This window comes from Acomys russatus, chromosome 2 (assembly GCF_903995435.1).
Source record: "Acomys russatus chromosome 2, mAcoRus1.1, whole genome shotgun sequence".
NCBI classification, from domain to species: domain Eukaryota; kingdom Metazoa; phylum Chordata; class Mammalia; order Rodentia; family Muridae; genus Acomys; species Acomys russatus.
In genome coordinates, this window is record NC_067138.1 from 47,810,632 (window position 1) to 47,836,910 (window position 26,279).

The 26,279-nt window shown below is 40.3% G+C and overlaps 1 protein-coding gene across 1 annotated transcript in view; it reads right to left on the minus strand.

Annotated features, from left to right (window-relative positions):
* Fhl5 (four and a half LIM domains 5) overlaps positions 1-25,384 on the minus strand; it is a 46,194-nt gene extending 20,810 nt beyond the window's left edge. Inside the window, exons 1-3 of the mRNA XM_051161009.1 lie at positions 25,243-25,384; positions 2,389-2,559; positions 1,243-1,417 (exon numbers count right to left, since the gene is read on the minus strand). Of these exons, the coding sequence (XP_051016966.1) occupies positions 1,243-1,417; positions 2,389-2,547 (334 nt within the window). The 5' untranslated portion in view covers positions 2,548-2,559; positions 25,243-25,384. The remainder of the gene's footprint in view (positions 1-1,242; positions 1,418-2,388; positions 2,560-25,242) is intronic.
* Between the last annotated feature and the right edge of the window lie 895 nt (positions 25,385-26,279).

Below are 26,279 nucleotides of genomic sequence, written 5' to 3' on the forward strand. Positions count from 1 at the left end.
TAAATGCCTCAGACACTACTCCTGAGGTTCACATTGTGGCTATGGCTTCTGAATTTATTTGAATTCATAATAATAATGAGTCAGGGAGGTTGATTGATTTGTGCTCTTATGCTGCTGTCCACAGGGATGGGAAAGGACCCAAAAATAAAGAACATGACAAAGAGAGGGGAGAAGGATCTTAAGAGAAACGGGAAATGTGCTGTGAGATTGTGCCTTTTAGCTATGAGAACATGCCGCACCCATGAAATCTCAACTACATGAATCTCTAAAGCAAGCTTGAACAACTTCAACAACAGTTGATGTTCTAAGACAGATGGGGGAAATTTCATGGGACCCCATCCCTAGGTGAATTATGTTATGTAATACCACATGGTCAGTGCAAGGATACACAGCTGCAGGAGACACTAAAGGACTCAGCAGGTTGTGATTATATGCATATCTGCTTATATGTCTATGTAACAACAAAGATTAGAGAAGAAGAGACTGTGAATTTGAGAGAGGGACCAATTTAGGAGGGGAAGGATACAGGAGATTAGGAGGGGAAATGATATAATTATATTTTAATTAATTTTTAAGTGAAGTGATCCACACGGACCTTTTTCTGTCCCCAAAGAAAACAATGGCCCTCAAACCAGTTTGTATAGACCTATGAAGTGATGCTCTTTGGTCCAGTGAAAAGGCAAAGCTAGTAGAGAAGCTTGCCACTATGCCTAATGACTTAAGTTTGATTCCTGGACCCCATTTGGTAAAAGGAAAGAACTCACAAAAGCTGTCCTCTGATACTTTCAACAGAAAAAATACATGGATGAAAGAATGAGTGAGTGAGTGAATGAGTGAATGAATGAGTGAGTGAGTGAGTGAGTCAATGAATGAATATTAAAAATGAGGGTGATCTCTCATCTCTTATGAAGAAAGATCTCTTTAATGCCATTGGTTATGCCCAAGGCAGGCATATTCAGTTGTGCTTCTAGTATAAGCTTTATCCGTCAATTCTGTCTGTGGCTCAACACGTTCCCATGAATTAAGTTGAAGAAAAAATAAGACATTGAGCACTGTAATAAAATTACAAAATTACTGAGCACTGTAATGTACTTGTTCATGGAGAATAGATGAATGAATTGGGAACCAGAGAAAGAAAGCAAGATCACTGCTTTTCTCCAACCTGTGTTGTGAGGCATTGGTGCTCTGTGAAGAGAGATACAGTTTCCTCTGGCAGAGCCAGCAGCTCCCTCTGGATCTCACCTGGCATGATGTTTCTCTTGCAGTGGAAGCACTTAGAGGAACACTCAGTAGAACAGCAGTCTGTGCACAGCAGGCGCTCGTCTTTGGCAACAAAGGGCTTTTCCACCAAAGACTGATGGCATTTGGTGCACTTGAAGCATCCTTCGTGCCAGTGACGGTTTTTGTAACAAAGATCCTTGCAGACAATAAATAAAGTTAATTAAATGTGCTTGCAATAAGTCAAGCCATTTTCTAAGACAAGATGGGAGACTCTCAGGACCCTAGTACTAGGAGGTTTTGTCACTAGCTTCAGGGAGAGTTGTTGATATTGCTATCTGTGCAATGGAGACTTTCTGGGGTAATTAAGAGCAAAAGCTTGGGGCTTGTTTGATTGGCCACCAAAGACCATTGAAAAATAACCTCCCTGGATTTTTTATCCAATTTTTTCTATCTTCTTTTTATAAGCTACCAGAGATGATTTACATGGAATAATTTGTCTATTGTCTATTGAGACCTCAAACAAATAACAACATATAGCTAAAGCAAAATTAAGGAAGAAAAGAAAGCAAATAATAAGCATAAAGGAGGAGAAAGTGTGATGTGAGAAGGTGCAGTCTGAGGGCTAAGGGAGTCCAGGGAGATTTTTAAGTTAGAGAGCACAGACTTTGAAGTTTTTACATTTCCAATTTTTAAATGTATTTTTATATACCTTAGCTATTCCAGAAGTAACTCTGGTGAAATAGTTTGATATATTTTTTACTCATCCTAAAAAATAATAAACATGCACACACACACACACACACACACACACACACACACATTGTCTTCAGGATAAGGCTAGATTAAAACATGCATTTTGCCTGGCGTGGTGGTGAACACTTATTATCCCAGCACTCAGGGAGGCAGAGCAGGCAGATTTCTGTGAGTTTGAGGCTAGCCTGGTCTACAAAGTGAGTCCAGGATAGGCAAGGTTACACAGAGAAACCCTGTCTGGAAAAAACAAAACAAAACAAAACAGAACCTTATGTTTCATAGTCCTACATAGCATAACTTCATATGACCACACAGTAGAAAATGTGGGTAAAAGTCAACACAGAGAAAAGGAGCTTCTGAAGCAGCTACCTACTGTATGCAAGAAGTAACTGTGTGAGCGGAAGTGACACCTACCTTAGAATCTGATTCAATTGGTTCTTTGCACTGCTCACAATAGTTAGAAAAGATGCGGTCATAGCAGGAGACGCAGTAAAGATTATCATCCTTGAGTACGTATTTTTTCCCAAGAAGAGATGACGTGCAGTATTGACATTCAAATTGAGTACTTGTCATTTCAGCTTGATCCTGCGGATAGGAAAATCATTCTTGTACATAAAAGCAGAGTTTCATTACAAATGATAAGTCCTTTATAAATATGAGTCAAGCACTTGGTTTTATATATTATTAAGCAGAATTTCACTGATTTAGGAAGTTGCTTGTGGTTACGGTGATCTAGGAAAGGGTATTTTTCCATTTTGGCAGTTCTCTTGAGTTCTTTTTCTCCTTTTTTCCTTCCCTCCCTCCCTCCCTCCTTTCTTCCTTCCTTCCTTCCTTCTTTCCTTCCTCTCTTCCTTTCTTGGCTGTCCTGGAATCACTCTGTAGACCAGGCTGACTACTCCTAGAGATCCACCTGTCTCTGCCTCCAAAGTGCTGGGATTAAAGGTGTCCAGACTACGCCAACACCACCTGGCCATCTTTCCTTTTTCTTAAAAGTGAAACAATCAAATTGTGAGACAAGATCCTTTATTCATCATGTGCCAATGTAGACATTAATGAGAGTGTGATATGTGCAAGATGTGCCACTTCACACGCGGCAATGAGACCTGTGGATGGGGAGTTCAAAACTGGCATCACATAAGGACCTCAGAGTTCTGCAAGTGGGAGCTCATGAAAAGAAGGGCTCTTTTTTATTCAGACTTGAATAATTAATGCACTGCTGCTTTTTACTGCATTTTTAACTTCTAAACTTTTTATTGGAATCCTAATAAGAGACTTGCATATTAATCCTGAGGCCTTCCTGCACTATACACTTCTCCTCAGCTGCTGTTTTAGATAAAGCCTGCTTCCTCCTATGTTTGGCCATCTGGGACTCTCTGCATTTAAATGCCCCCACCAACCTGAAAATGCAACATTCCGCTGCAGGCAGGATTTAGTTCATAGGCTAGGATTTCAGACTTTCATTCATTTTGGTTGAACAGTGTCCCAGGTATGGAGATACAGGAAAAAAAAAAAAAAAAAAAAAAAAAAAAAAAAAAAAAAAAGAAAAGAAAAGAAAACAAAACTATAGGATTCTTTAAACTCCAGGGCAAAACCACCATATATAAAGCATGAGTCAGCACAATAGCCTCCAACAGAATGAAAACTGACTTAAAATATAGAACTAGGGCTAGGGTAAGACTTTGAATTACTTTATGAACTTTGAAAAACAACGAGCATGACATTTTCATAATAGCTAAGAACAACAGCACTGATTTTCTTTCGGAAAAAAAAATGGAATTTGTCATCTCTGGCTTTGCGGGACTGTATTATTATTCTCCAATCTAGGTTTCCTTCATTTCAGGAAAACTAGTAAATCAAGTAATTAATATGGTGCTTTAAAATATTTTGCCGCTAAGTTGGATATACTCCACGTAAAATGCTTTTCTTAGACATTATTTTCTTATTTTTGTGATGATGTCTGCAGCAGAGTTTCCTGGCAAATGCACATTGTTATTAATTCCTTCTATAGTGACTTTGTTTACTGCTCTTCAGTGTTAAAAAGGGGAAGAATGAGAATTTGGAACACAGGGGTCTTTTCCCAGAAAAGACACAAATTCAGACTAGGAAGTTCCCAAAGGGATATGGCCAAAATTATCTGCAAGGAACATTGAATTCCCTATTTGATTAATTTCACAGAAATGTCCAGTCCAGTGAGTACAAACATCTTCAAAGGAGCCTGAAAACAGCAGGAAAATAGATCTGATTCCCTTGAAACATTAAAAATATATTAAATTACATTCACAGTGATCAAGCGTTTAATGTCCACAGTAAGTCTGATACCTTTGACTTCTTTCACTTAATATGGAAATGTCACTTTCATTGTGAATATGTATGTAGTTCAAATGCTTAGAGTACCACCATGAAGCATTGGTTCTCACCCTGATTAGGAATGGTTGGGAAACTTTCACTTTATGAAGTATTAGTTAAAATGTTAAAAATGAAGAAAAAGGATTTCAAAACTGGCACTACTCCAATAGTTTACTCAAAACAATAATTTACATACAACATTATAATTTCTGTATTTCATTTGGTGATCTGACCGGAACGCTAAATATATAGACAAAAATAGACAATCCTTTCTTCCTGACAGCCTTTGCTCAACAGAAAAAAATTTAAATATGCTGTATCATATTTCCTTATGTTTTAAAAGAATAAGTACAGCTATTTCATTCTCACTTCCCAGCACTCGCGAGGCAGAGGGAGATGGATCACTGGGATCCTGGTCTACAAAGGGAGTCCAGGACAGCCAAGGCTACACAGAGAAACCCTGTCTCGAAAAACCAAATAACAAAACAAAACAAAACAAAACAAAACAAAAATACTGAAACAAAAAACCCAAAACCCACCAGAGACTTGGGTAGGATAAAAACAGAGTCGGTTCAATATCTTACAATCTTACAGTTTTTCTGTCCATAAAACTATACTGAATAGTAACTCAGCGGTAGTTCTCTTCCCTGCTTTACTAAGTCTCAATTTCCTCACTTTATGCAGAGAATCATGAATATATTCTGAAGTATATTATTTTCTTCCTGGCCAAAAAAAACAAAAAAACAGAACAAAACATCACACACTAAGAAACTCAGTCCTGACCATTGGCTAGATCTGGGTAGGGGTTTAAAGTTTACCGCCTGTATTGTCCTTGGCTGGTGCCATAGTTTGAGCGGGACCCCTGGGCCCAAATCTGCCTATCATAATGTTCTTCTTGTAGGTTTCTAGGACCCTCTGGATCCTTCTACTTTGCTATTCTCCCATGCTTCTCTCTACTAGAGTCCCAATAGGATGTCCTCCCCTCTGTCCCAGTTTCCTGGTAAGTGAAGGCTTTCGTGGGACATGCCCCTTGGGCTAGTATGCAGATATAAGTGAGTATATACCATTTAAGTCTTTCTCCACACTTGAGTGGAGAGTGTGATATGACTTTCTCACGTACTCTGGTGCCTCACATTTGACCATGTCCCCTGGAGGGGGAGACCTGGTGGCACTCAGAGGAAGGACAGCAGGTTACCAAGAAGAGACTTGATACCCTATGAGCATATACAGGGGGAGGTAATCCCCCTCAGGAACAGTCATAGGGGAGGGGAATAATGGGAAAATGGGAGGGAGGGAAGAATGGGAGGACACAAGGGATGGGATAGCCATTGAGATGTAACAAGAATAAATTAATAATAAAAAAATTAAAAAAAAAAAAAAAGAAACTCGGTCCTCATTTCACAACGTCTATCACTTAGCTATGGATGTAGAAATACAGTAAAATGTTTTCCTAAAAATAAAAGCATTACAGCTATATAAACATACATTTAGTGTCACACACAATTCTTAGGGAGCCAATAGAAAGGCCAGTGGGGAAGGACTTTCCTAGCAAGGCTTAAGGAGAATTAAGCTGCTGGAAATCTGTAAGTCAAGGAAGGAAGGAAGGAAGGGAGGAAGCAATCCCACTTTATAATGAAGGAGAAAAGACATGTAAGAGATTGCTTCCGGAGCTCACATGAAATGTTGAATCTTAAGAAGAGGCTCTTAATGGAATAGTTAAGGCATTCAGTAAGACCTTGAAATCTTAAAGTTTTGAACCTCTGACTAAATCGGGAAGAGGTAGAGAGGTCAGATAAAAAGGTGAATCCTCTTCAGCTATATGAAATTTTACCGCTTACCTTTTTGTGAGCGCCATTTTCTTGGAATCAATATATTTTTTTAAACTCATGGAAGATCTGCATTGCCCTATGAGTAAAGCTGCAGGGAGGAGGATGAGAGGATACCCCTTCCCCAGTGCTATCTTATCAAAGACAGCAGGAAAGTTCGTTTTTGAGGATTTAAAATCCTTGGGCAAATCTGATTTATGATTGTGAACCTTAAGAACTATTAGTGTCGGAGGATCCAAGATGGCGGCGAGCAGTGTGGACCGCGTTTGGAGGCTCCAGTGAACAATTCAGGGAATTGCACAGATTTCTGAGCCAGGAACACCGAGGTCCGAACATCACGACAGCGGGAGTGCTCCACGGTTCGGAGGGACCAGGGTGCGGAGGACCTGCGTGCCCCTGCACACGGGAGGAGCGTGGTTTTTCTCTGATCGGAGCGGCAGCGGCAGAGGCGGCAGCACCAGCGGCACCAGCAGCGGCGGCTGAGGTTTGCAGCTCATAGCCTTCCGGTGGAGGCGATTGGTGTGGTGGCTGGTGGGAATTGCTGCGGGAGAGGGGACTCGGGGCAGGATTTGGGTCGCGTGGAGCCTTTGGACTCAGACTGGACTCGGCGGACAGTTCGGCCCCAGAGTCCCGGGTACTGGCCCGGCCCAGCAAACAATTCTGCCTGAGGCACTAACTCAGCGTGGCCATAGCTCCCCTGCTGTGGCGCAGGCGTAGTTGAGCACGCTGCTCCACACTAGGCACTACCTCAGCTCAGCGGCAGCTCCCCTGCGGTGACACAGTCTGGGCGGAGCACTTGGTTTCACCACAGGCGCTAACTCAGAGCAGCCGCAGTTCTCCTGCTGTGGCGCAGGCTTGGTGACGTGCTCGGTTCCATCCTAGGCACCACCTCAGCTCAGCGGCAGCTCCCCTGCGGGGACACAGTCTGGGCGGAGCACTTGTCCCACCACTGGCGCTAACTCAGAGCAGCCGCAGTTCTCCTGCTGTGGCGCAGGCTTGGTGACGTGCTCGGTTCCATCCTAGGCACCACCTCAGCTCAGCGGCAGCTCCCCTGCGGGGACACAGTCCGGGCGGAGCACTTGTTCCACCACTGGCGCTAACTCAGAGCAGCCGCAGTTCTCCTGCTGTGGCGCAGGCTTGGTGACGTGCTCGGTTCCATCCTAGGCACCACCTCAGCTCAGCGGCAGCTCCCCTGCGGGGACACAGTCTGGGCGGAGCACTTGTCCCACCACTGGCGCTAACTCAGAGCAGCCGCAGTTCTCCTGCTGTGGCGCAGGCTTGGTGACGTGCGCGGTTCCATCCTAGGCACCACCTCAGCTCAGCGGCAGCTCCCCTGCGGTGACACAGTCCGGGTGGAGCACTTGTTCCACTACTGGCGCTAACTCAGAGCAGCCGCAGTTCTCCTGCTGTGGCACAGGCTGGACAGAGCTCTCGGTTCCACCAGCTCTAAGACTCTGGTTGGACACAGTGTACAGTTTGAATCCAGAATTCCTGGCTGAGATTGGTGGTCAGTTCGGGCCCTGAGTCAATAACTGACCACAGCACGCACTTTGGGCCAAAAGGCCCTAGTGGAGCTTGGTGCGTAGTCCCAGCCCAAAAATTCTGGCTGGGCCCTGTGTGCATTTTGGGCCCAAAATCCCTAGCTGAGCTTGGCAGACGGTTCTGGCCCTGAGAATCTAGCTGAGTTCTGCCCGTGGTTCGGTCCCAGTGCTCCTGGCTGGACTTGGCAGGGAACACAGAAGGCTGTGGATACCTTGGCCTGACCCAACGCTCATTCAGAGACCCAGAACAATTGCAGGATCCACAGCAGAGAGGGACGGAGGATCACTGGCTGTGAGAAACCAGAACAACAGGGCTAACCTCCTAACATCCACACCAGTGAAGCTTTGAGCTCGCAGCCTAGGGAAATCGTAAGAAAACAAGTGAATCTATCATCAGACACCCTCCATTCAACTCTGGAAGCTACCCAACAAAAACAAAGACGGCAAGATGTCTAAAGGACAACGAAAAAGCATACGCAAAAAACCCCAAAACAACATGGCGTCTCCAGTTTCCAGCTATCCCAAAGAAAACCACCCAGAGAACTCAAATACAACGGAAATACAAGAAAATGACCTCAAATCCTTAGTAATGAGGATGATAATGGAGGAAACAAATAAAATTCGTAATCAAATGCAGGAAGACGCAGACAAACAGGTGAGAGACATAAAAGAAGCACATAGAGTGGAACTGGAAAAATTGCAGGAAAATGCAAACAACCAGATGAAAGAAATAGCTAAAACGGTTCAAGCTCTGAAGACCTATAAAGAGGCAATGGAAGAAACTCAGGAATATACAAAAAATCAGATGAAAGAAATCAAAAAATCAGTTCAAGATCTGAAAATGAAAATGGATTCAATGATAAACACACAGACAGAAGAAAAACGAGAACGTGAGACCTCAGAGAAGAAGGCGAGCAACACAGAGGTGAGCTTTTCTAACAGAATCCAAGAGATGGAAGAACGAATCTCAGGGCTAGAAGATACAATCACAGATATTGAATCAACCATTAAAGAAAATGCCAAATCTGGAAAACTCCTGACACAAAACATCCAAGAAATTAAGGACACCATGAAAAGAAGAAATTTGCGGATAATAGGCATTGAAGAAAGAGAAGACATCAGGCTCCAGGGCCCAGAAACTATTCTCAACAAAATCATAGAAGAAAATTTCCCCAATCTAAAGAAAGAGATGCCTATAAACATACAAGAGGCCTACAGAACACCAAATAGAATTGACCAGAAAAGAAAAACTGCCCGCCACATAATAATCAAAACACAAAACATGCAGAACAAAGAAAAAATATTAAAAGCTGCAAGGGAAAAGGGCCAAATAACATTTAATGGTAAACCTATCAGAATTACACCTGACTTCTCAGCAGAGACCATAAAAGCCAGAAGGTCCTGGACAGAGATCCTGCAAACCCTAAGAGAACACAGATGCCAGGCCAGACTACTTTACCCAGCAAAATTATCAATAACCATTGATGGAGAAAACAAAATATTCCATGACAAAAACAAATTCAAACAGTACCTATCCACAAACCCAGCTTTACAGAAGGTACTAGAAGGAAAACTCCATCCCAAAGGGTCAAGCTACAACCAAAACTACCCAGGAAATAGATAACTATCCCATGGCAAAAACACAACTACACAAACGCTCGACTGGAAACAACATCAAAATTAAGACTCTTAACAGTCACTGGTCATTAATATCTCTTAACATCAATGGCCTCAATTCTCCAATAAAAAGACACAGACTAACCGAATGGGTACATAAACAAGACCCAACATTCTTCTGCATCCAAGAAACACATCTCACCCATAATGAAAGGCATTACCTCAGGGTAAAAGGTTGGAAAAAAATATTCCAAGCAAATGGTCACAAGAAGCAAGCAGGTGTAGCCATTTTAGTATCGAACAAAATAGACTTTCAACCAAAATTAATCAAAAGGGATGAGGAAGGACACTTCATACTTATCAAAGGTAAAGTCAACCAAGATGACATCACAATTCTGAACATCTATGCTCCCAATACAAGGGCACCCACATATGTAAAAGATCTCCTAAAAAAGCTCAAACCACACATCGATCCCCACACAATAATAGTGGGAGACTTCAACACCCCACTCTCACTGAAGGATAAGTCATTGAAACAGAAACTAAGCCGAGAAATAACATCATTAACCAATGCCATGGGTCAAATGGATCTAACAGATATCTATAGAACCTTTCACCCAAACAAGAAAGAATACACCTTCTTCTCTGCACCCCATGGAACCTTCTCCAAAATTGATCACATCGTAGGTCACAAAGCAAGCCTCAACAGATACAAGAGGATTGAAATAATACCTTGTATCCTATCAGATCACCATGCTCTTAGGCTGCAATTCAACAACAACAGAAATAACAAAAAGCCTACACGTTTGTGGAAACTAAACAACTCTCTGCTAAATGACACCTGGGTCAGGGAAGAAATAAAGAAAGAAATCAAGGAGTTTCTGAAATTCAATGAAAATGAAGAAACAACATACCCAAATTTGTGGGATACATTGAAAGCAGTGCTAAGAGGAAAATTCATAGCACTAAGTGCCTTTAAAAAGAAATTGGAAACATCGCACATAAGCATCTTAACAACACAACTGGAAGCCCTAGAAAAAAAAGAAGCAGAAACACCCAAGAGGAGTAGACGCCTGGAAATTATCAAACTCAGGGCTGAAATTAACAAATTAGAAACTAAGAAAACAGTCCAAAGAATCAACAAAACCAAAAGCTGGTTCTTTGAGAAAATCAACAAGATAGACAGACCATTAGCCAAACTAACTAAAAGGCAGAGAGACAGTATTGAAATCAACAAAATCAGAAATGAAAAGGGAGACATAACAACAGACACTGAAGAAATTCAAAGAATCATAAGATCCTACTTTGAAGGCATATACGCCACAAAATTTGAAAATCTAAGGGAAATGGACGATTTTCTTGATCAAGTTCACTTGCCAAAGTTGAGTGAAGAACAGATAAACAAGTTAAATAGTCCCATTTCCCCGACAGAAATAGAAGCAATCATCGATGGTCTCCCAACCAAAAAAAGCCCAGGGCCAGATGGTTTCAGTGCAGAATTCTACCAGACCTTTAAGGGCGAGCTAATACCGATACTCTTCAAGCTACTCCAAAAGATAGAAATGGATGGAAAATTACCAAATTCATTCTATGAGGCCATAGTCTCATTGATACCTAAACCTCACAAAGACTCAACAAAGAAAGAGAATTTCAGACCAATTTCTCTTATGAACATAGATGCAAAAATACTAAATAAAATACTTGCAAAACGAATACAGGAGCACATCAAAGATATCATTCATCATGACCAAGTAGGCTTCATTCCAGGCATGCAGGGATGGTTTAATATACGGAAATCCATCAATGTAATCCATCATATAAACAAACTGAAAATAAAAAACCACATGATTATCTCCTTGGATGCAGAGAAAGCATTTGATAAAATTCAACACCCATTCATGTTTAAAGTTTTAGAGAGATCGGGGATACAAGGCACTTTCCTCAACATAATAAAGGCTATATACAGCAAGCCAATAGCCAAAATCAAAGTAAATGGTGAGATACTCAAGGAAATTCCTCTCAAATCGGGAACAAGGCAAGGCTGCCCACTCTCTCCATATCTCTTCAATATAGTACTCGAAGTTCTAGCCAGAGCAATAAGACAACAAAAGGAGATCAAGGGGATCCAAATGGGAAAGGAGGAAGTCAAATTATCCCTCTTTGCAGATGATATGATAGTGTACATAAGTGACCCTCAAAACTCCACCAGAGAACTCCTAAAGCTGATAAACACCTTCAGCAAATTGGCTGGATACAAAATTAACTCAAAAAAGTCTGTAGCCTTCCTATACACAAATGACAAGCTTGCAGAGGAAGAAATTAGGAAAACCACACCCTTCACATTAGCCACAAGCAATATAAAATATCTAGGAGTTACCCTAACTAAGCAAGTGAAGGACTTGTATGAAAAAAATTTCAAAACTCTGAAGAAAGAGATTGAAGATGACCTGAGAAGATGGCGTGATCTTCCTTGCTCATGGATCGGGAGAATTAACATAGTAAAAATGGCCATCCTACCAAAAGCAATCTATAGATTCAATGCAATCCCTATCAAAATAACTACACAATTTTTTAAAGACATTGAAAGTTCAATTCTGAGCTTCATATGGAAAAACAAAAAACCCGGAATAGCTAAAGCAATCTTGTACAATAAAAGATGCTCCGGAGGAATCTCCATACCTGATCTCAAACTGTACTATAAAGCAATAGTACTTAAAACAGCATGGTACTGGCACAGCAACAGGCTGGTTGATCAGTGGAATCGAATCGAAGACCCAGATATGAATCCACACACATATGGTCACTTGATTTTTGACAAAGAAGCCAAATCCATTCAATGGAAAAAGGATAGCATCTTCAACAAATGGTGCTGGTCTAACTGGAGGTCTATGTGTAAAAAAATGAAACTGGACCTATATTTGTCACCTTGCACAAAACTCAAATCCAAGTGGATTAAAGACCTCAACATAAAACCAGAGACACTAACTCACTTAGAAGAAAAAGTGGGAAAGAGCCTGGAACATATTGGCACAGGAGACAACTTCCTGAACAGAACACCAACGGCCCAGGCCTTAATGTCAACCATTAATAAATGGGACCTCATGAGGCTGAGAAGCTTCTGTAAGGCAGGAGACACTGTCAAGAGAACAAAGCGACAGCCTACAGACTGGGAAAAAATCTTCACCAACCCGACATCTGACAAAGGTCTAATATCCAAAATATATAAAGAACTCAAGAAATTAAACACCACCAAACCGAATAACCCAATTGAGAAATGGGGCTTGGAACTAAACAGAGAATTCTCAACAGAGGAGTATCAAATGGCTGAGAAACACTTAAAGAAATGCTCAACCTCCTTAGTCATCAGGGAAATGCAAATCAAAACAACTCTGAGATTCCATCTTACACCCATCAGAATGGCTAAGATCAAAAATTCAAGCGACACCACATGCTGGCGAGGATGTGGGGAGAGAGGAACACTCCTTCATTGCTGGTGGGAATGCAAACTAGTACAGCCACTTTGGAAATCTATCTGGTGCTATCTCAGAAAAATGGGAATAGGGCTTCCTCAAGACCCAGCTATTCCACTCCTTGGAATATACCCAGAAGATGCTCCAGCACACAACAAGAAAATTTGCTCAACCATGTTCATAGCAGCCTTATTCATAATAGCCAGAACATGGAAACAGCCTAAGTGTCCCTCAGTAGAAGAGTGGATAAAGAAACTGTGGTACATATACACTATGGAATACTACTCAGCTATTAAAAACAAGGAATTCCCGAAATTTGTGGATAAATGGATTGAACTAGAAATGATCATAATGAGTGAGTTAACCCAGAAGCAGAAAGAATCAAATGGTATATACTCACTTATATCTGCATACTAGCCCAAGGGGCATGTCCCACGAAAGCCTTCACTTACCAGGAAACTGGGACAGAGGGGAAGGCATCCTATTGGGACTCTAAATGAGAGACGCATGGGAGAACAGCAAAATAAAAGGATCCAGAGGGTCCTAGAAATCTACAAGTAGAACAATATGATAGGCAGATTTGGGCCCAGGGGTCCCGCTCAAACTAAGGCACCAGCCAAGGACAATACAGGAGGTAAACTTTAAACCCCTTCCCAGATCTAGCCAATGGTCAGAATATTCTCCACAGTTGAGTGGAGAGTGTGATACGACTTTCTCACATACTCTGGTGCCTCACATTTGACCATGTCCCCTAGAGGGGGAGACCTGGTGGCACTCAGAGGAAGGACAGCAAGTAGCCAAGAAGAGACTTGATACCCTATGAGAATATATAGGGGGACGTAATCCCCCTCAGGAACAGTCATAGGGGAGGGGAATAATGGGAAAATGGGGGGGGGGAGGAATGGGAGGATACAAGGGATGGGATAAACATTGAGATGTAACAAGAATAAATTAATAAAAAAAAAAAAAAAAAAAAAAAAAAAAGAACTATTAGTGTCAATAACGCGTCCCCACAGGATATGTTCAAAACCTGTAGGTATGCGCCGCTAGTCATTTATGTGTGGTATATAATTAAGACATTTGTGGTAGGCTTTCAAATTCATTCCCACAGTCAATATAAACTTAAGCTTTTATCCTTATACATACACTACAGGTTTAAAGATTGCATTAGAAGTGAAATGATATATCACACAGCATCGGAACATAAACAGGGTTTTTTTTTTTTCATATTCTTCCTTTAGATTTTAAATTTGTACATAAAAGCATGTGAGTTTCCCAGCTGAGGATGCTGTTTCTAGGTGCTACTTTTCAAATGAATATTTTTCTGTCAAGTTACATTTTTTAGGGAGGATTTGATAAGAAGGCTAAAGTTGTGAGCAGCATGTCTACTTATAGTTTACTCTGCTGAGCTGAACCAAGAGCTTTACCGCAGGTATACTTGATGGGACATGCTAAGGGGGAGGGCAGTGCGGATCGGCTCCCATTCTTGAGGTCCTTAAAATGCTCACAAGGCATTTACACACCTTTAATTTATCTATGAGTTCAATAAGTATGTAAAGTATGTTAAAAAAAAAACAGCTAAAAATTGAAAGGCCATATAAAAACATACGAAACCTCTCATTGGCAGAGAGCATACATGTAACCTACTAAGAAGGCTAGAACATTATTTTTAATAAACATTTGAATAAAATTAGGAAGAAATAGAAATGAAAAGTGACAATAATTAAAGTAATGTTCTATATGTGATAAAGTTTTGAATGTCCAAACTGTCTCCTTAATCCAAATCAGAATTTCTAGGGGTACGACTGGAGATAAGTAGTTTTCATTTATCACATGGTCTACTGTCCAGCTGAAAATGATCTCCTCAAGGAGGGAGACAGAGCAGTTATTTTCAGCCATCAAAGCTTCAGAAATGACTTGAGGAAGCTGCATCTGCATGGGAGTGATGGGCATACTATAGCTGGCCAACTGTGCTCTAGTCTCCTGTTGGTAGAAACATTGGTCAACCAAAGTTATCTCCTGAATCCTCTTCCAGTGAGTGAGTGTTAGGAGATTCATGTAGCCCTGCTAACTAGGAACCTGGAAGGTAGATGCATAATGAAAGCAATGTCCCTACTTTTGTTGCATAGCAATTTCTGTTGAGTTGGTAAATTCCACTCTACAAGGAAGCCCCTTAAAATCTCAGAAGTAAATAACTATGAAGCTTCAGGAAATCCTTGCAATGGACCAGATTCACCAGACCCTTTGATTCCCAAATATTTTTTTTTGTTTTTTGTTTTTTTTGAGACAAGGTCTCTCTGTGTAGCCTTGGCTGTCCTGGACTCGCTTTGTAGACCAGGTTGGCCTCGAACTCACAGCGATCCGCCTGCCTCTGCCTTCCAAGTGCTGGGATTAAAGGCGTGCGCCACCACGCCCGGCTCCCCAAATATTTTTTAAAAGTTTATTTGTTTTATTTATTGTATATGAGTGCTTTGTCTGCAGAAGAGGGCATCAGATCAGTTTATAGATGGCTGGGAGCTACCATGTGGTTGCTGGGAATTGAACTCAGGTCCTCTGGAAGAGCAGGTGTCACCCTTAACCATTGAGTTATCTCTCTAGCCTTGATTCCCAAGTATTAAAGACTCTCAGATAATCTAAGCTGCCTAGAAGAGACTCAGATAAGGCCAACTTCTTGGAAGAGATACTCTAAACAGCAGATATTTGCAAGTTGTGGAGTGTACTCTAGGGCCCCAGTGTTCCTGCGATGTGGCCGATGCAGGGGTGGGCTTTGGTGATGCAGTTGTCTTGGAGTAATTTCTGCTCCTGTAAGTAACCTCTCACCTATATTCCTGTGAGCAACTCCAATAAATTCATTGGTTCATCAAATTTGACTTTGGTAGTATTTTTTTAATTAATTAATTAACTTTACATCCTGGTCATAGCCCTCTCCCTATTCTCCTTCCAGTCCCACACTCCTTCCTTTGTCTCCCATTGTCCCCTTCTCCTACTCTTCAGAAAAGGAAGTCCCACCCACCCACCCACCCTCCCCAACTCATCAAGTCCCATGTCATTTGCTCCTGTGGCCTGGCAAAGCAGTCCCACCAGAGGGAAGTGATCAAAATGCAGGCAACAGGGATAGTCCCCTCTCCTGTTACTAGAGGTCCCACATGGAGCCTGAGCTGACCACAGACCACAACTGACTTTGGCAGTGTTCTTGTTTTTGTAGATACCATAGCTGGAGTTTGCCTGGCAACAGTATCTCACGGCATGCTTTGATGCTGGCAAGTGGATTGGAGGCTGTGAATGGTTACTATCCATTCAGGACACCTAGTCAGTTTTCTAAGTGCTATACCTAGCTTTTGGCTGTAAATGGCAGCAATGGTGGTGGAATTAGAGGGGGAAATTGGTGGGAGAAGGGCGGGCTGACTTCTGAATCATGGGGAAGAATAGACCTGGGCACAGGCAGAGGGTAATCATCAGTATCATCCTTGGTGTAACAGAAACATCACCAACGAGGTATGGTCCAGCATCCTGAAAGCTGCATACTATTTTGAGCTATGTGCATAGCTTCTTCTCATTTTCACAATGATCTCCCAAAGTCTATTATGAGTTTTCTCATTTTGCAGGTGAAGAAACTGAAGCTAAGATCATTTGGATGAAGAAATGCAGCCTCTAAGAGCTCAAATCTACACTTTTTAAAAACTGGAGTCTGGTGTCTTAGGCAGCACGAGCCTCTCTGTCCTAGAGTTTATGGGGAAGGGCATTTACAATGGGTGAATGCGATTGGGAAGTACATTTATACACATGGGGCACTCAAGGACAAGGACAAGAAATGTATGGCATGTGGCTTGCAAGGTAGGAGATGACAATGTTAGTGGAAAAATTTGGAAAGTCTAACTGAAGCCAAGAGCTTCATTGCTTTAAGATGCAGTCTACCGTCAAACTTTTTCTTATAATAGATAAGTGGCATGCTTCTAGGTAACAGTTATGAAAATTTAATGATAGTGATAGGCAGGATTAGTGATTAAAAGGTACTTTAAGAAAATCAATTGGAATCTTTATTCTCACTTAACTGATAAATATTGCATCTTCATTATAAAAAGTTGTTAATGTGTTTGGAGGGGATATAAAAGAGATTCAATGAGATCTTTTACATAAGAAAAATTTATAATGGAAAACTTAGAATAAAACATAAATAAATTCACATTTATTCCATAAAACATACATATATTGAATTACATAGGATTATATATGATTTATACAATCATATTTTGCTACAGCCTGGATATGTTCTGAGAAATGTGCCATTAATCAGTTTCATCATTGGAGCAATGGATAGTTTGTTTACATAGTGTAAATAATAGTCTATCACACACAGGCCGCAAGTGTAGTTTGATAAAATGGAGAACAGAGGTGAGAGAGTGAGATAGAATTTTAGATAGTAGGAGAAGTAAATCAATAGCACATTCAGGTATCTCCTGCTGGAACTCTGTGAGGCATGGGAAAGATCGAAGCACTTGAGGTGCTGAGGCTGGAGGTGATGTCTTACTTAGAATATATGTGTGTATATATCTGTGTGTAATATGTATGTGTGTATCTGTGTGTGTGTAATATATGTGTGTATACATATGTGTGTGTATTGATGCCAGATTTCAGAGTAAAGTTTTTAAATTTTATTTATTAATTTTATTATGTATACAATGTTCTGCCGGCATGTGTCCACAAGATCTCATTATAGATGGTTGTGAGCCACCATGTGATTGCTGGGAATTGAACTTTGAACCTCTGGAAGAGCAGACAGCGCTCTTAACCACTGAGCCATCTCTCCAGCCCAGAGTAAAGTTTAATTGCAAAGGCGATCATTGCTGAAAGTGTAGAAAATTATGGGCACCAAATAAGTTCTCCAAGAATATTAAAAAAAAAAAAAAAAACATGGCTTGAACACAAGAATATTTTTGAGAATTTCTATGTCGTCCAGGTCTGAAAAATTCCAAAGTCAGAATAAAATGAAGATTAAAAAAAAAAAAAAAAAAAAAAAAGAAAGAAAGAAAGAAAGAACAGGAAGGAAAGACATTGGGAAACATGCAGTCACAAATAAACAAACAGTGGTTCAAAAAATCAAATTAATAAGCCTGGTGTGGTGGTACACACCTTTAATGCCAGCATTCAGGGAAGTGGAGCAGGCAAATCTCTGTGACTTCAAGGCCAGCCTGGTCTACAAAGCAAAGCCAGGGCAGCCAAGGCTGCACAGAAAAACTTCTGTCTCAAAAAAATAAAAGTCATTGTGATGAAGAATTTGATTTAAGCATTCTTTTTACAAAAACAAAACAAAAAAGAAACAAAACCAAAACCAAAAGCAAACAAAAACAACCCCCCCCCGAAAAAAAACCAAAACAAACCACTGCATTTGCATTATTACTTGTAGTTCTTAGTTGCAAACCTTCAGATGTGAGTATATAACCTGGAGGAACTACCAAAAAACTAGGGAAGTAAAAAGGGACATGCCAGTAGGTGAGAACTAACACTTGCTAAGGGAATAGAAACAAGCAGTGAAGTCCTGGGGGCGTTACTTCTATTGGTTTCACCAAGAAGCACAGACTGCATCAAAGTGAAAAGAGGGGAGGAAGAGCAAAGGAGAGAAGGAACTAGGAGACAGTGGGAGAGAGCATAGTGGCTCTCTCCCTGTCTTTGCATCCACAGCTGTTTTTACATTAGATGATTCTTCTGTTCAGTCAATAAACTTCTCCACATCTTGGTAGCTTGGTAATCCTACTTCCCTGGCTTCATTATCTGCTGCTTTAAAGAAAATTGTTTATAGTTGATCTGACTGGGTAATCAAGGATTCTGTTATGTCTTCAGGTTATAAGAATGGATAAAATGTATAGGTGAAAAAAATATATCCTATTAACACTCAATGGCAATAGTCAGACAATAAACATCACATCCCTCCAGTTACTGTGAAATAAACCATTACATAGAAAGTTATAAAAGCGTTGAGAGATATAAGATGTCCATGGAATTGAAGACTCCTTCTAATGTGGAATTTTTTTTCTCTACTTGCTCTAAAGGTCAAACTAAAGCACCATTGGGCTGTTTTTGGTGGGGTTTATGAGCTTGTTGTAGAACCCACACAGGAATGCAAAGCCTGAGAATAATCAAATTACGTTCAATCACAAGGCAGAAATGCTTTCAGAGTCAGATGTCAGGCCAGGGCAGAGCTACTGCAACACACAGTGTGGCACAAACACAGCTTTAGCAACACAGAACGCTGGGACAGGAGGAGGCTCAGAAACAAACCCACACATCTGGAGGTGTGACCTAAGCAACAGTGTTAGGTTGACAAGTTTTGACACATTTTGGGAAGGGCTTTGCTTACCTATCGTACTCAGGGGAGGGTTTGTGTTATCAGGGAAGATGTGGATAAGTTTGTTGACTGAACAGAAGAATCATCTACTGAAAGAACAGCTGTGGATGCAAAGACAGGGAGAGAGCCACTATGTTCTCTCCCACTGTCTCCTAGTTCCTTCTCTCTCTGCTCTTCCTCCCCTCTTTTCTCTGTGGTCCCTCTCTTCTGTTAGCACTAGTGTAGTGAGCTACACTACAACTGCTCAAAGAACTTAATTCCAATATGCAAAATGTTAGCCAATTCAGTGTTGTAAAAACTGAGAGCTATTATATATGTGTTTTTACTTTTTTTTAAATCAGAGATAGATGCAAGATTATAAAGAAAGAAAGCTTTTACTTTTTTATGATGGAGTTGAAATAATGTTCACCCTTTGTATTTGAACAATAGCTCTGTGGTTTTAAGGAATGTTTATCTTATTATGTTCTAGCTTGAAGGAGTTGAATTATCGCATATTCTCTATTCTAAATCCAATTATAAGTTAACCCCATTGATTTGATTAGAGCTTTGTATTCACCATGGAGGTGGTGATACTGTTTAAAAATAATCACAGTGATTGCATGCTTTCCATGAAGAATGTACAGCAAATGGCATTTCAGATGACTTTCTTCTCTAATGCATGGTTTGCAAGTTTTACTGCATAGATGCTCATAACTTACTTTCATGTAGATCAGCTGTTCTCAGTCTGTGGTTATGACCCACACAGGTGTTGCATATCATATATTTACACAGCAATTCATGGCAATAACAAAATTACAGTTATGAAGTAGCAACAAAACAATTTTATGTTTGGGGATTAGCACACAATGAAGAACTGTATGAAATGATCGCAGTGTTAGGAAGACTGAGAACCACTGTTTTAGATACAAATAGATACACCCTTTAGACTCTGCTGGAATTTCTGACTCAATTTTTATCTTTTTTTTTCCCCCAAGATACTTTTTGAGGATGCTATTGGACTAGTCTAGTTTCATTGATTCATTTGTTTTAGATTTATTTAGGGATAAACATGATTCAAATAAGATCCAGGGGAACACTTTAAACGTGCTTTTGGAAAACAATATTTAAAAATGTTGAAGTCGGAAATTTGTCTGCTTCATGTCTGAAACTTGGAGGAGAGTAGATGACGGTTCTTAATTTAAATTGTACTTCATTGGATTTACTTGTAGCCATTTTCTCATTTAAGGTTTTAATTCTGAGAAATGGCTGGAAGGGCAGGCAGGGAGGCATAAGTGAGCAGCCAAGAGCATTTCTATACATCCCTAATCAAGATATCAAGATACAATGTGCACTGTTCTCTACAGAGGGTGGGAGAGACCATCTACACTGCATAGCTATGGACACCCTGTGCTTGCTCAGGCCATGCTTCTGGTGCTCTCACCTCTTCTCTGCACCTCTTACACATGTACTCTACTGAGTAAAGCCAAACACTTTACATCTCTGCTTTCTGTCTGTGGGTGAATGCAGTTCCCCAGAGTTCAAGAATATCTTCCTCAGCAGTAAAAGGCCATATAGGCTTTATGACCTAAACTTGGGTCATAAAGGGAAAGGAGAGAGTTCCCTCCACGAAAGTTGTCCTCTGACTTCCCCATGTACTTGTGGCTTGCCGGTACACACACACACACACACACACACACACACACACACACACACACACACACACACGGATATAAAAAAATTAGAAAACCTAGTAACTAGTTTCTACCTGTAGGTTTGTCTTTCATGTTTTTCCTTGCTTCTGAGGATGGGAAAACCTATATGCAGTTCCTAACTTGATTATTTGTGGTAGCCAAAAACATGAGAGGAATGCTGGCTTGGAAATCAGAAGCTGAAGATCCTCACATCACTTACTTTAGTGCAAGCTTTTAATTTGTTATTACAGAATTCACTGGATTTTTCTGGCCCTTGTTTTTTAAACTCCAAAATAAGAATTCTATTGGTTGCTTAGGATCCCACCAGAGATCAAATAGATATAAAAACAGGAAAGTCATGGTAACCTATAGCTAGAATTATGGTTCACATTTGAAGAAGTAGCTATTTCTCAAAATGACACTGAGAAAAAGGCAAGCAAAACAAGTAAAAAATCTTTAAATAACCAAAGTCAGAACTTTGGGACATCAATCAAAAAATAACCTAAAACAAGCAACAGAGAATTGTGGTGGAATGTTTGATATTAGTCTCAAGGGACTCCTTCCTTGTAAGCCCAGATTGTTGGCAGCTCAATGTTTTGCGTGGAGGGTTCAAACATAAATTCTCCTGAGAGCAATGAAGTACTCTCCCATGAAACAGAGCAGCTGACTAGACCTTTCCATCTGTTAATTTATTTAGTGGAGATGAGAAGAAAAAAAAATCAACAACAACAACGAAAGAACAAGGCCCTTGGTATGGTTTCATGGGAGATTACTTTTAGAATGGTGCCATGATAAAAACCATTAACTGAAACAATTAAATCATAATTCTCACAAAGGAATGAGTGTAACATTTCATCAGACTCTTGAGGCTTTCAGAAGGAAAAGACTCTAACAACTCATGGGGTTCATACTACCCTTGATTTTTAATCCAGTGGTGTATAAGCAACTTTCAAGACAAGAAGGATCTTGTCCTTAAGGGTACTGGGTCTTTAGGTCCTAACCTCTTCTCGGATTTCTTTTAGTTCATCATTACAAAGGGAACAACGAACATTTCAGAAGGTGTGATTTGGACCTGTCTGCCCACTCCCTGTGTTCTTGCTTGGTCATTCATGGAAAAGATGGTTTAGGAAAGCAAATCCAGCTACTGGGTTGTTTAAGTCTCTTTGAGGCCTTTTCAGGAATCTTAGAATCACGTCTTGTTAAGGACAAGGAACAAGCTTAGAGAGCTGACTTCTTTAATACCACACAGGCTCAGTGTTTAACAGGGACAATGCAACCCCTGCTCCTAGTGAGTCGTGTATCAGGACAAATATAAGACACACTAGGCAAGTGCTCTCTATCTTTGCATGTCCTCAGATAGTCAGATAGCAATGTGTAAAATTTCAGAAAGCTATTGCTCATGTTGTGTTTTTAATTTTTGTTTTTGGTCATCCTTCCAAGATGGAAAGGATATTCGTATTCATAACTACTGCCTGCTAGTGGCTGATTTGAGTAGTGCTGGATAATCATTGATCTGCCCCTTCCAACAGAGTTCCTAACTGCTTCTCTAGCACCTAATGACAAATACAAACTTGCTCGCCAAAAGTGTCATATGCCATTGCCAGACACTAAGACTACTGAGGAAGGAGCAGGCTTATTACCAGGGAGGGCTGTGTCTGCATCACACATTAATCAATGGATAACCCTCACCAAGACAGGTGCATCAGAGGAAGTTGCCATGGGCTGTGGAAGCAGAATCGCAAAGAGATGCTGTGGCCTTTCCATCAGTGATCTCAGGGCTATAAGTCATAGAGAGGCAAGGAGGTGAGCACTAAATAAACAAGGCACACACTCCATTTTCTCAATATTTTAAACTAATTTCACTACTAATGAATGATGAGCAAAGTCAATCCTTATTCCATTAGGTTACCATAAACAAGTGACACATATATTCACTTTAGCCATTGTTCTAGAGACAAGCCAACTAATTTCTATTCCATGAAGTTAGAATGTTGCTCAGTGTTCCAATCATTATGCTGTAGTTGGCCAATCCTAACATTGTATAATTATTAAAAAGTATAATATAGAACATCAAACAAAATTATCTCCTACTAAAAATAAATATGCCTTTAAATTTAAGAAATAGCCAAGTGTTGGTGGCATACGCCTTTAATCCCAGCTCTTGGGAGGCAGAGGCAGGCTAATCTCTGTGCATCCCAGGCCAGCCTGGTGTACAAAGCAAGTTCCAGGACAGCCAGGGCTACACATAGAGAAACCCTGTTTCGAAAAGACAACCAAAACTTTAAGAAATACTTTCTACTTCTGTAATATATGGATAGTATTGGAAGCTGCAATCAAAGGAGTACTGTATTTAGTTTATAGAATTAGTTTATATAATATTTAACACTGCCCACAGAACAGTTCTTCTAAAATCCATAATCCACTTAATAACAACTCCAGGTTAAAAAAAAAGTGAGGAACTTCAGCCAGTCAGCAAAACACAATAAATCAGGTTTTCCAACCAACCACATATTCTTCTCTGAGCTTGTAGCAGGCTAGCCAAATAACATTTATTTCTACATTCCTCACATTGATGGGCAGAGTCCCTTCTGGCTTACGATCTAAAACTTCATTAATCACACGAATGAAAGAAGAGATGATTTCTGGTCCTTTAAAGAAAAGCCTTTAACATTTTCAATGAAAGGGTTTAATGAGAGCCAATTTTGTGAATTATGGGATTTGCAATCAGTTTAGTTAAAGTGATTTCTGATCCTCTTAGAAACATTAAACTTATACCTTGTGCTGCATAGATGTCAGCGTGGGCTGTCTCCCTCGAACCCACAGCAGAAGCTCAGTCTGACAAGTTACACCTTGACACTGGTTCTCATGCTGGAGCCCAGCAGTGCCCCTTTCTGGCAGGTAGTTTGCACAAAACTGATGGCAGTTTGTGAAGGATTCCTACTCTACCAGATTTATCAGGGCCCTCCAAGCAGACCGTGTGGCCTCCAGCCTTGGAGCGTTCCACAACGGGTGCCATTATGTTTCCTTCACGTCTGAAGTGCTTCCTTGATTTCTACGAAGCCTGCAAGACAATCTTGTTTCTCTTCCTCTGGGTGGATACACTAAGGCACAGACTATAAAACCCTACCTTTGTTCAAGTCTGGTAGGGGTTTTGCTGATAGATAAGGGTGCGAAATACAGATTCACTGTCATTTAATATCTTTTCATTCTGCTTGAAAAATAGTGGACACTGCAGCCCTCCGACTCTTCTGGAGTCTGCAGAGGTCGAAGCAGCACGGGGCCAACTTTTGATTACTAGAGGGCTTTTCCCAGCTCTTCACAGACCTGGGGAGGGCCCAACCTCAGGTACCTCTGAGAATAGCGGCAGGAAACCAGGAAGAATTCATCTTATGACATATACGCTCCTTGTTATAGGCATGAACTTTTAAACGGACCCCCGAATTTTAATCTCAGTTGACAGTAACACTATACAAAACAATAGACTTTTGACAATAGTATGCCTAGTAAGCACATACATGGCAGAACATGACAGCTGTAATATTAGTTACAAGGTAGAATTTTTTATATTATACTAATAGAACAAATTTGATAACAGGTACCAGGTTACCTTAAAATTACCAGTTAAAGAAATGCAAAAAAATTTCAGGAAGAAAGTATATGGAAAATACAAAATCGATAGACAGGAAAGTGACAAAAATTTAAGTATGTGTGTGTTAAGTGTGTCATCTGTCACCACAATAGTTCTATAATACTGGAAATTACTCAAAATCTACACTGAGTTCCAGTCAAGCAAGATTTTACTTATAAAATAGACGTTACTGAAAACACAAAATACAGTGTGACGAGGCTCTCATAGAGCCTTTCATAGACTTGGAACTTTATGTCACGGAAATTGCCTGTCTCAAAAGTTAAAATTAAACCGGCATATATCTGTACACAGTGTCTGGGTTTTGAACATGGAGTATAAAAGCTCAGTTCATTTTAACATTGCTGTGTTACACATGGGAACTAAGTCACAAAGAAGGCATTCGTCATGTGTTCAGACTGGGAAATCTGAATGCCTCTCTAAATCAAATTTTGCAAATATTTAATAGAACAGCTTTACATTGTTAACCAAATTTATTTAAATGAGCTTTTCTATGCACAATACAAATGTATGATCTTTTGAGATCCAAGCTAAGTTAACTAAGGAGCTAAGAATGGAAGAGGTTTTCTTTCAGATCAGCTCAAATTAGATGCCAGTGACTGCCTTACACTTGTTACCATTGTGCTCACTTGACACAGTGGGAGATCACTTCCCCAGGAAAGCATTTCCACTCCTCAACAAATTAGTTAGACAGCTAAGTAATACTTCATGCAGCACCTTATCAAATATTAAACCCTCACAGCAAAGAGGAAGAGAAGGAGAAATGGGAAAAAAAGGGCAAGGAGGCAGGAGAGCATTGTGAGACTTACTGGGAGATTCCTGGGATGGCGGGCAGGACTGAGACTCAGCCTCTTGGTGCTCTTTTTATGTTCTCATTCACTTAAAGCATGCCTGTGATCTCAATTTCACAGAGCCACTAAGTCTGGGAGCTGAGAGGGCTTTGAATTCCTTAGTTTGTTCTGTTTTTGCTTTGGTTCTCTATCTAACAAATGGGAAAATTGGGTTTGGAGGAACACACTGATTTTTTTTTTTTCTTTTTCTTTTAAGATGACATAATAGCAAAAATGCTTCACTATAATTCAGGTTCTGTGTACTTAATAGATATCATTTATTTTGTGTTGTTCATCCACATGGCAAAAAGATTGTTTTTAATGATGGCTTTTATTACAGATGCATTTTTCTGAAAATAGAGAAAAAAAAAGCAAAAAAAAAAAAAAAAAAAAAAAAAAGCTCTACAAAATGCATTCCTCTCCAGGTTTTAATTCCTGTCAGGTAACAACGTCCTACCCATAAATGCAGAGGTTTGTTGCACACCTGAAGCCAACCTGCTAGCAGCTGTACAAAGTAAACCAGTTATCTTCAAAAGAGAACACAAGTCCACTCAATCCAAGTCAATATTTGTTTTTTGATTATTATAATTATCATTGGATTACTATGGTTATTGGAAAGAAGACATAAAAAATAGGTTTTGTTTGAATTTCTGGCTCTTCATGTAAAATAATGTGGCAGTGACATGTGTACACGAGGTGTGTAGTCCACTTCCCAGGACAATGTGACTAAAAACAATACAACTATAGCCTGTAGAGTGGCAACGACACTAACCAATAGTTGCAAACTCTTCTGAGAGTTTAAGACCTGTTCATCATGATGATGTTACTAAGCGGAGATCAACATTTAAAATGCAGATGTCCTTTTTTATCTGTTCTAACTCTCGAAGATTAGGCAAACTTGTTGCTCAGGATTGATCATGGCGTTTATGGTAGCAACAGAAACCAAACCAGGACAGAGATGCGACATCCTGACTCCGTTGTTCTTCTAGCTGGACACAGGCTGGATGTGCTCATGG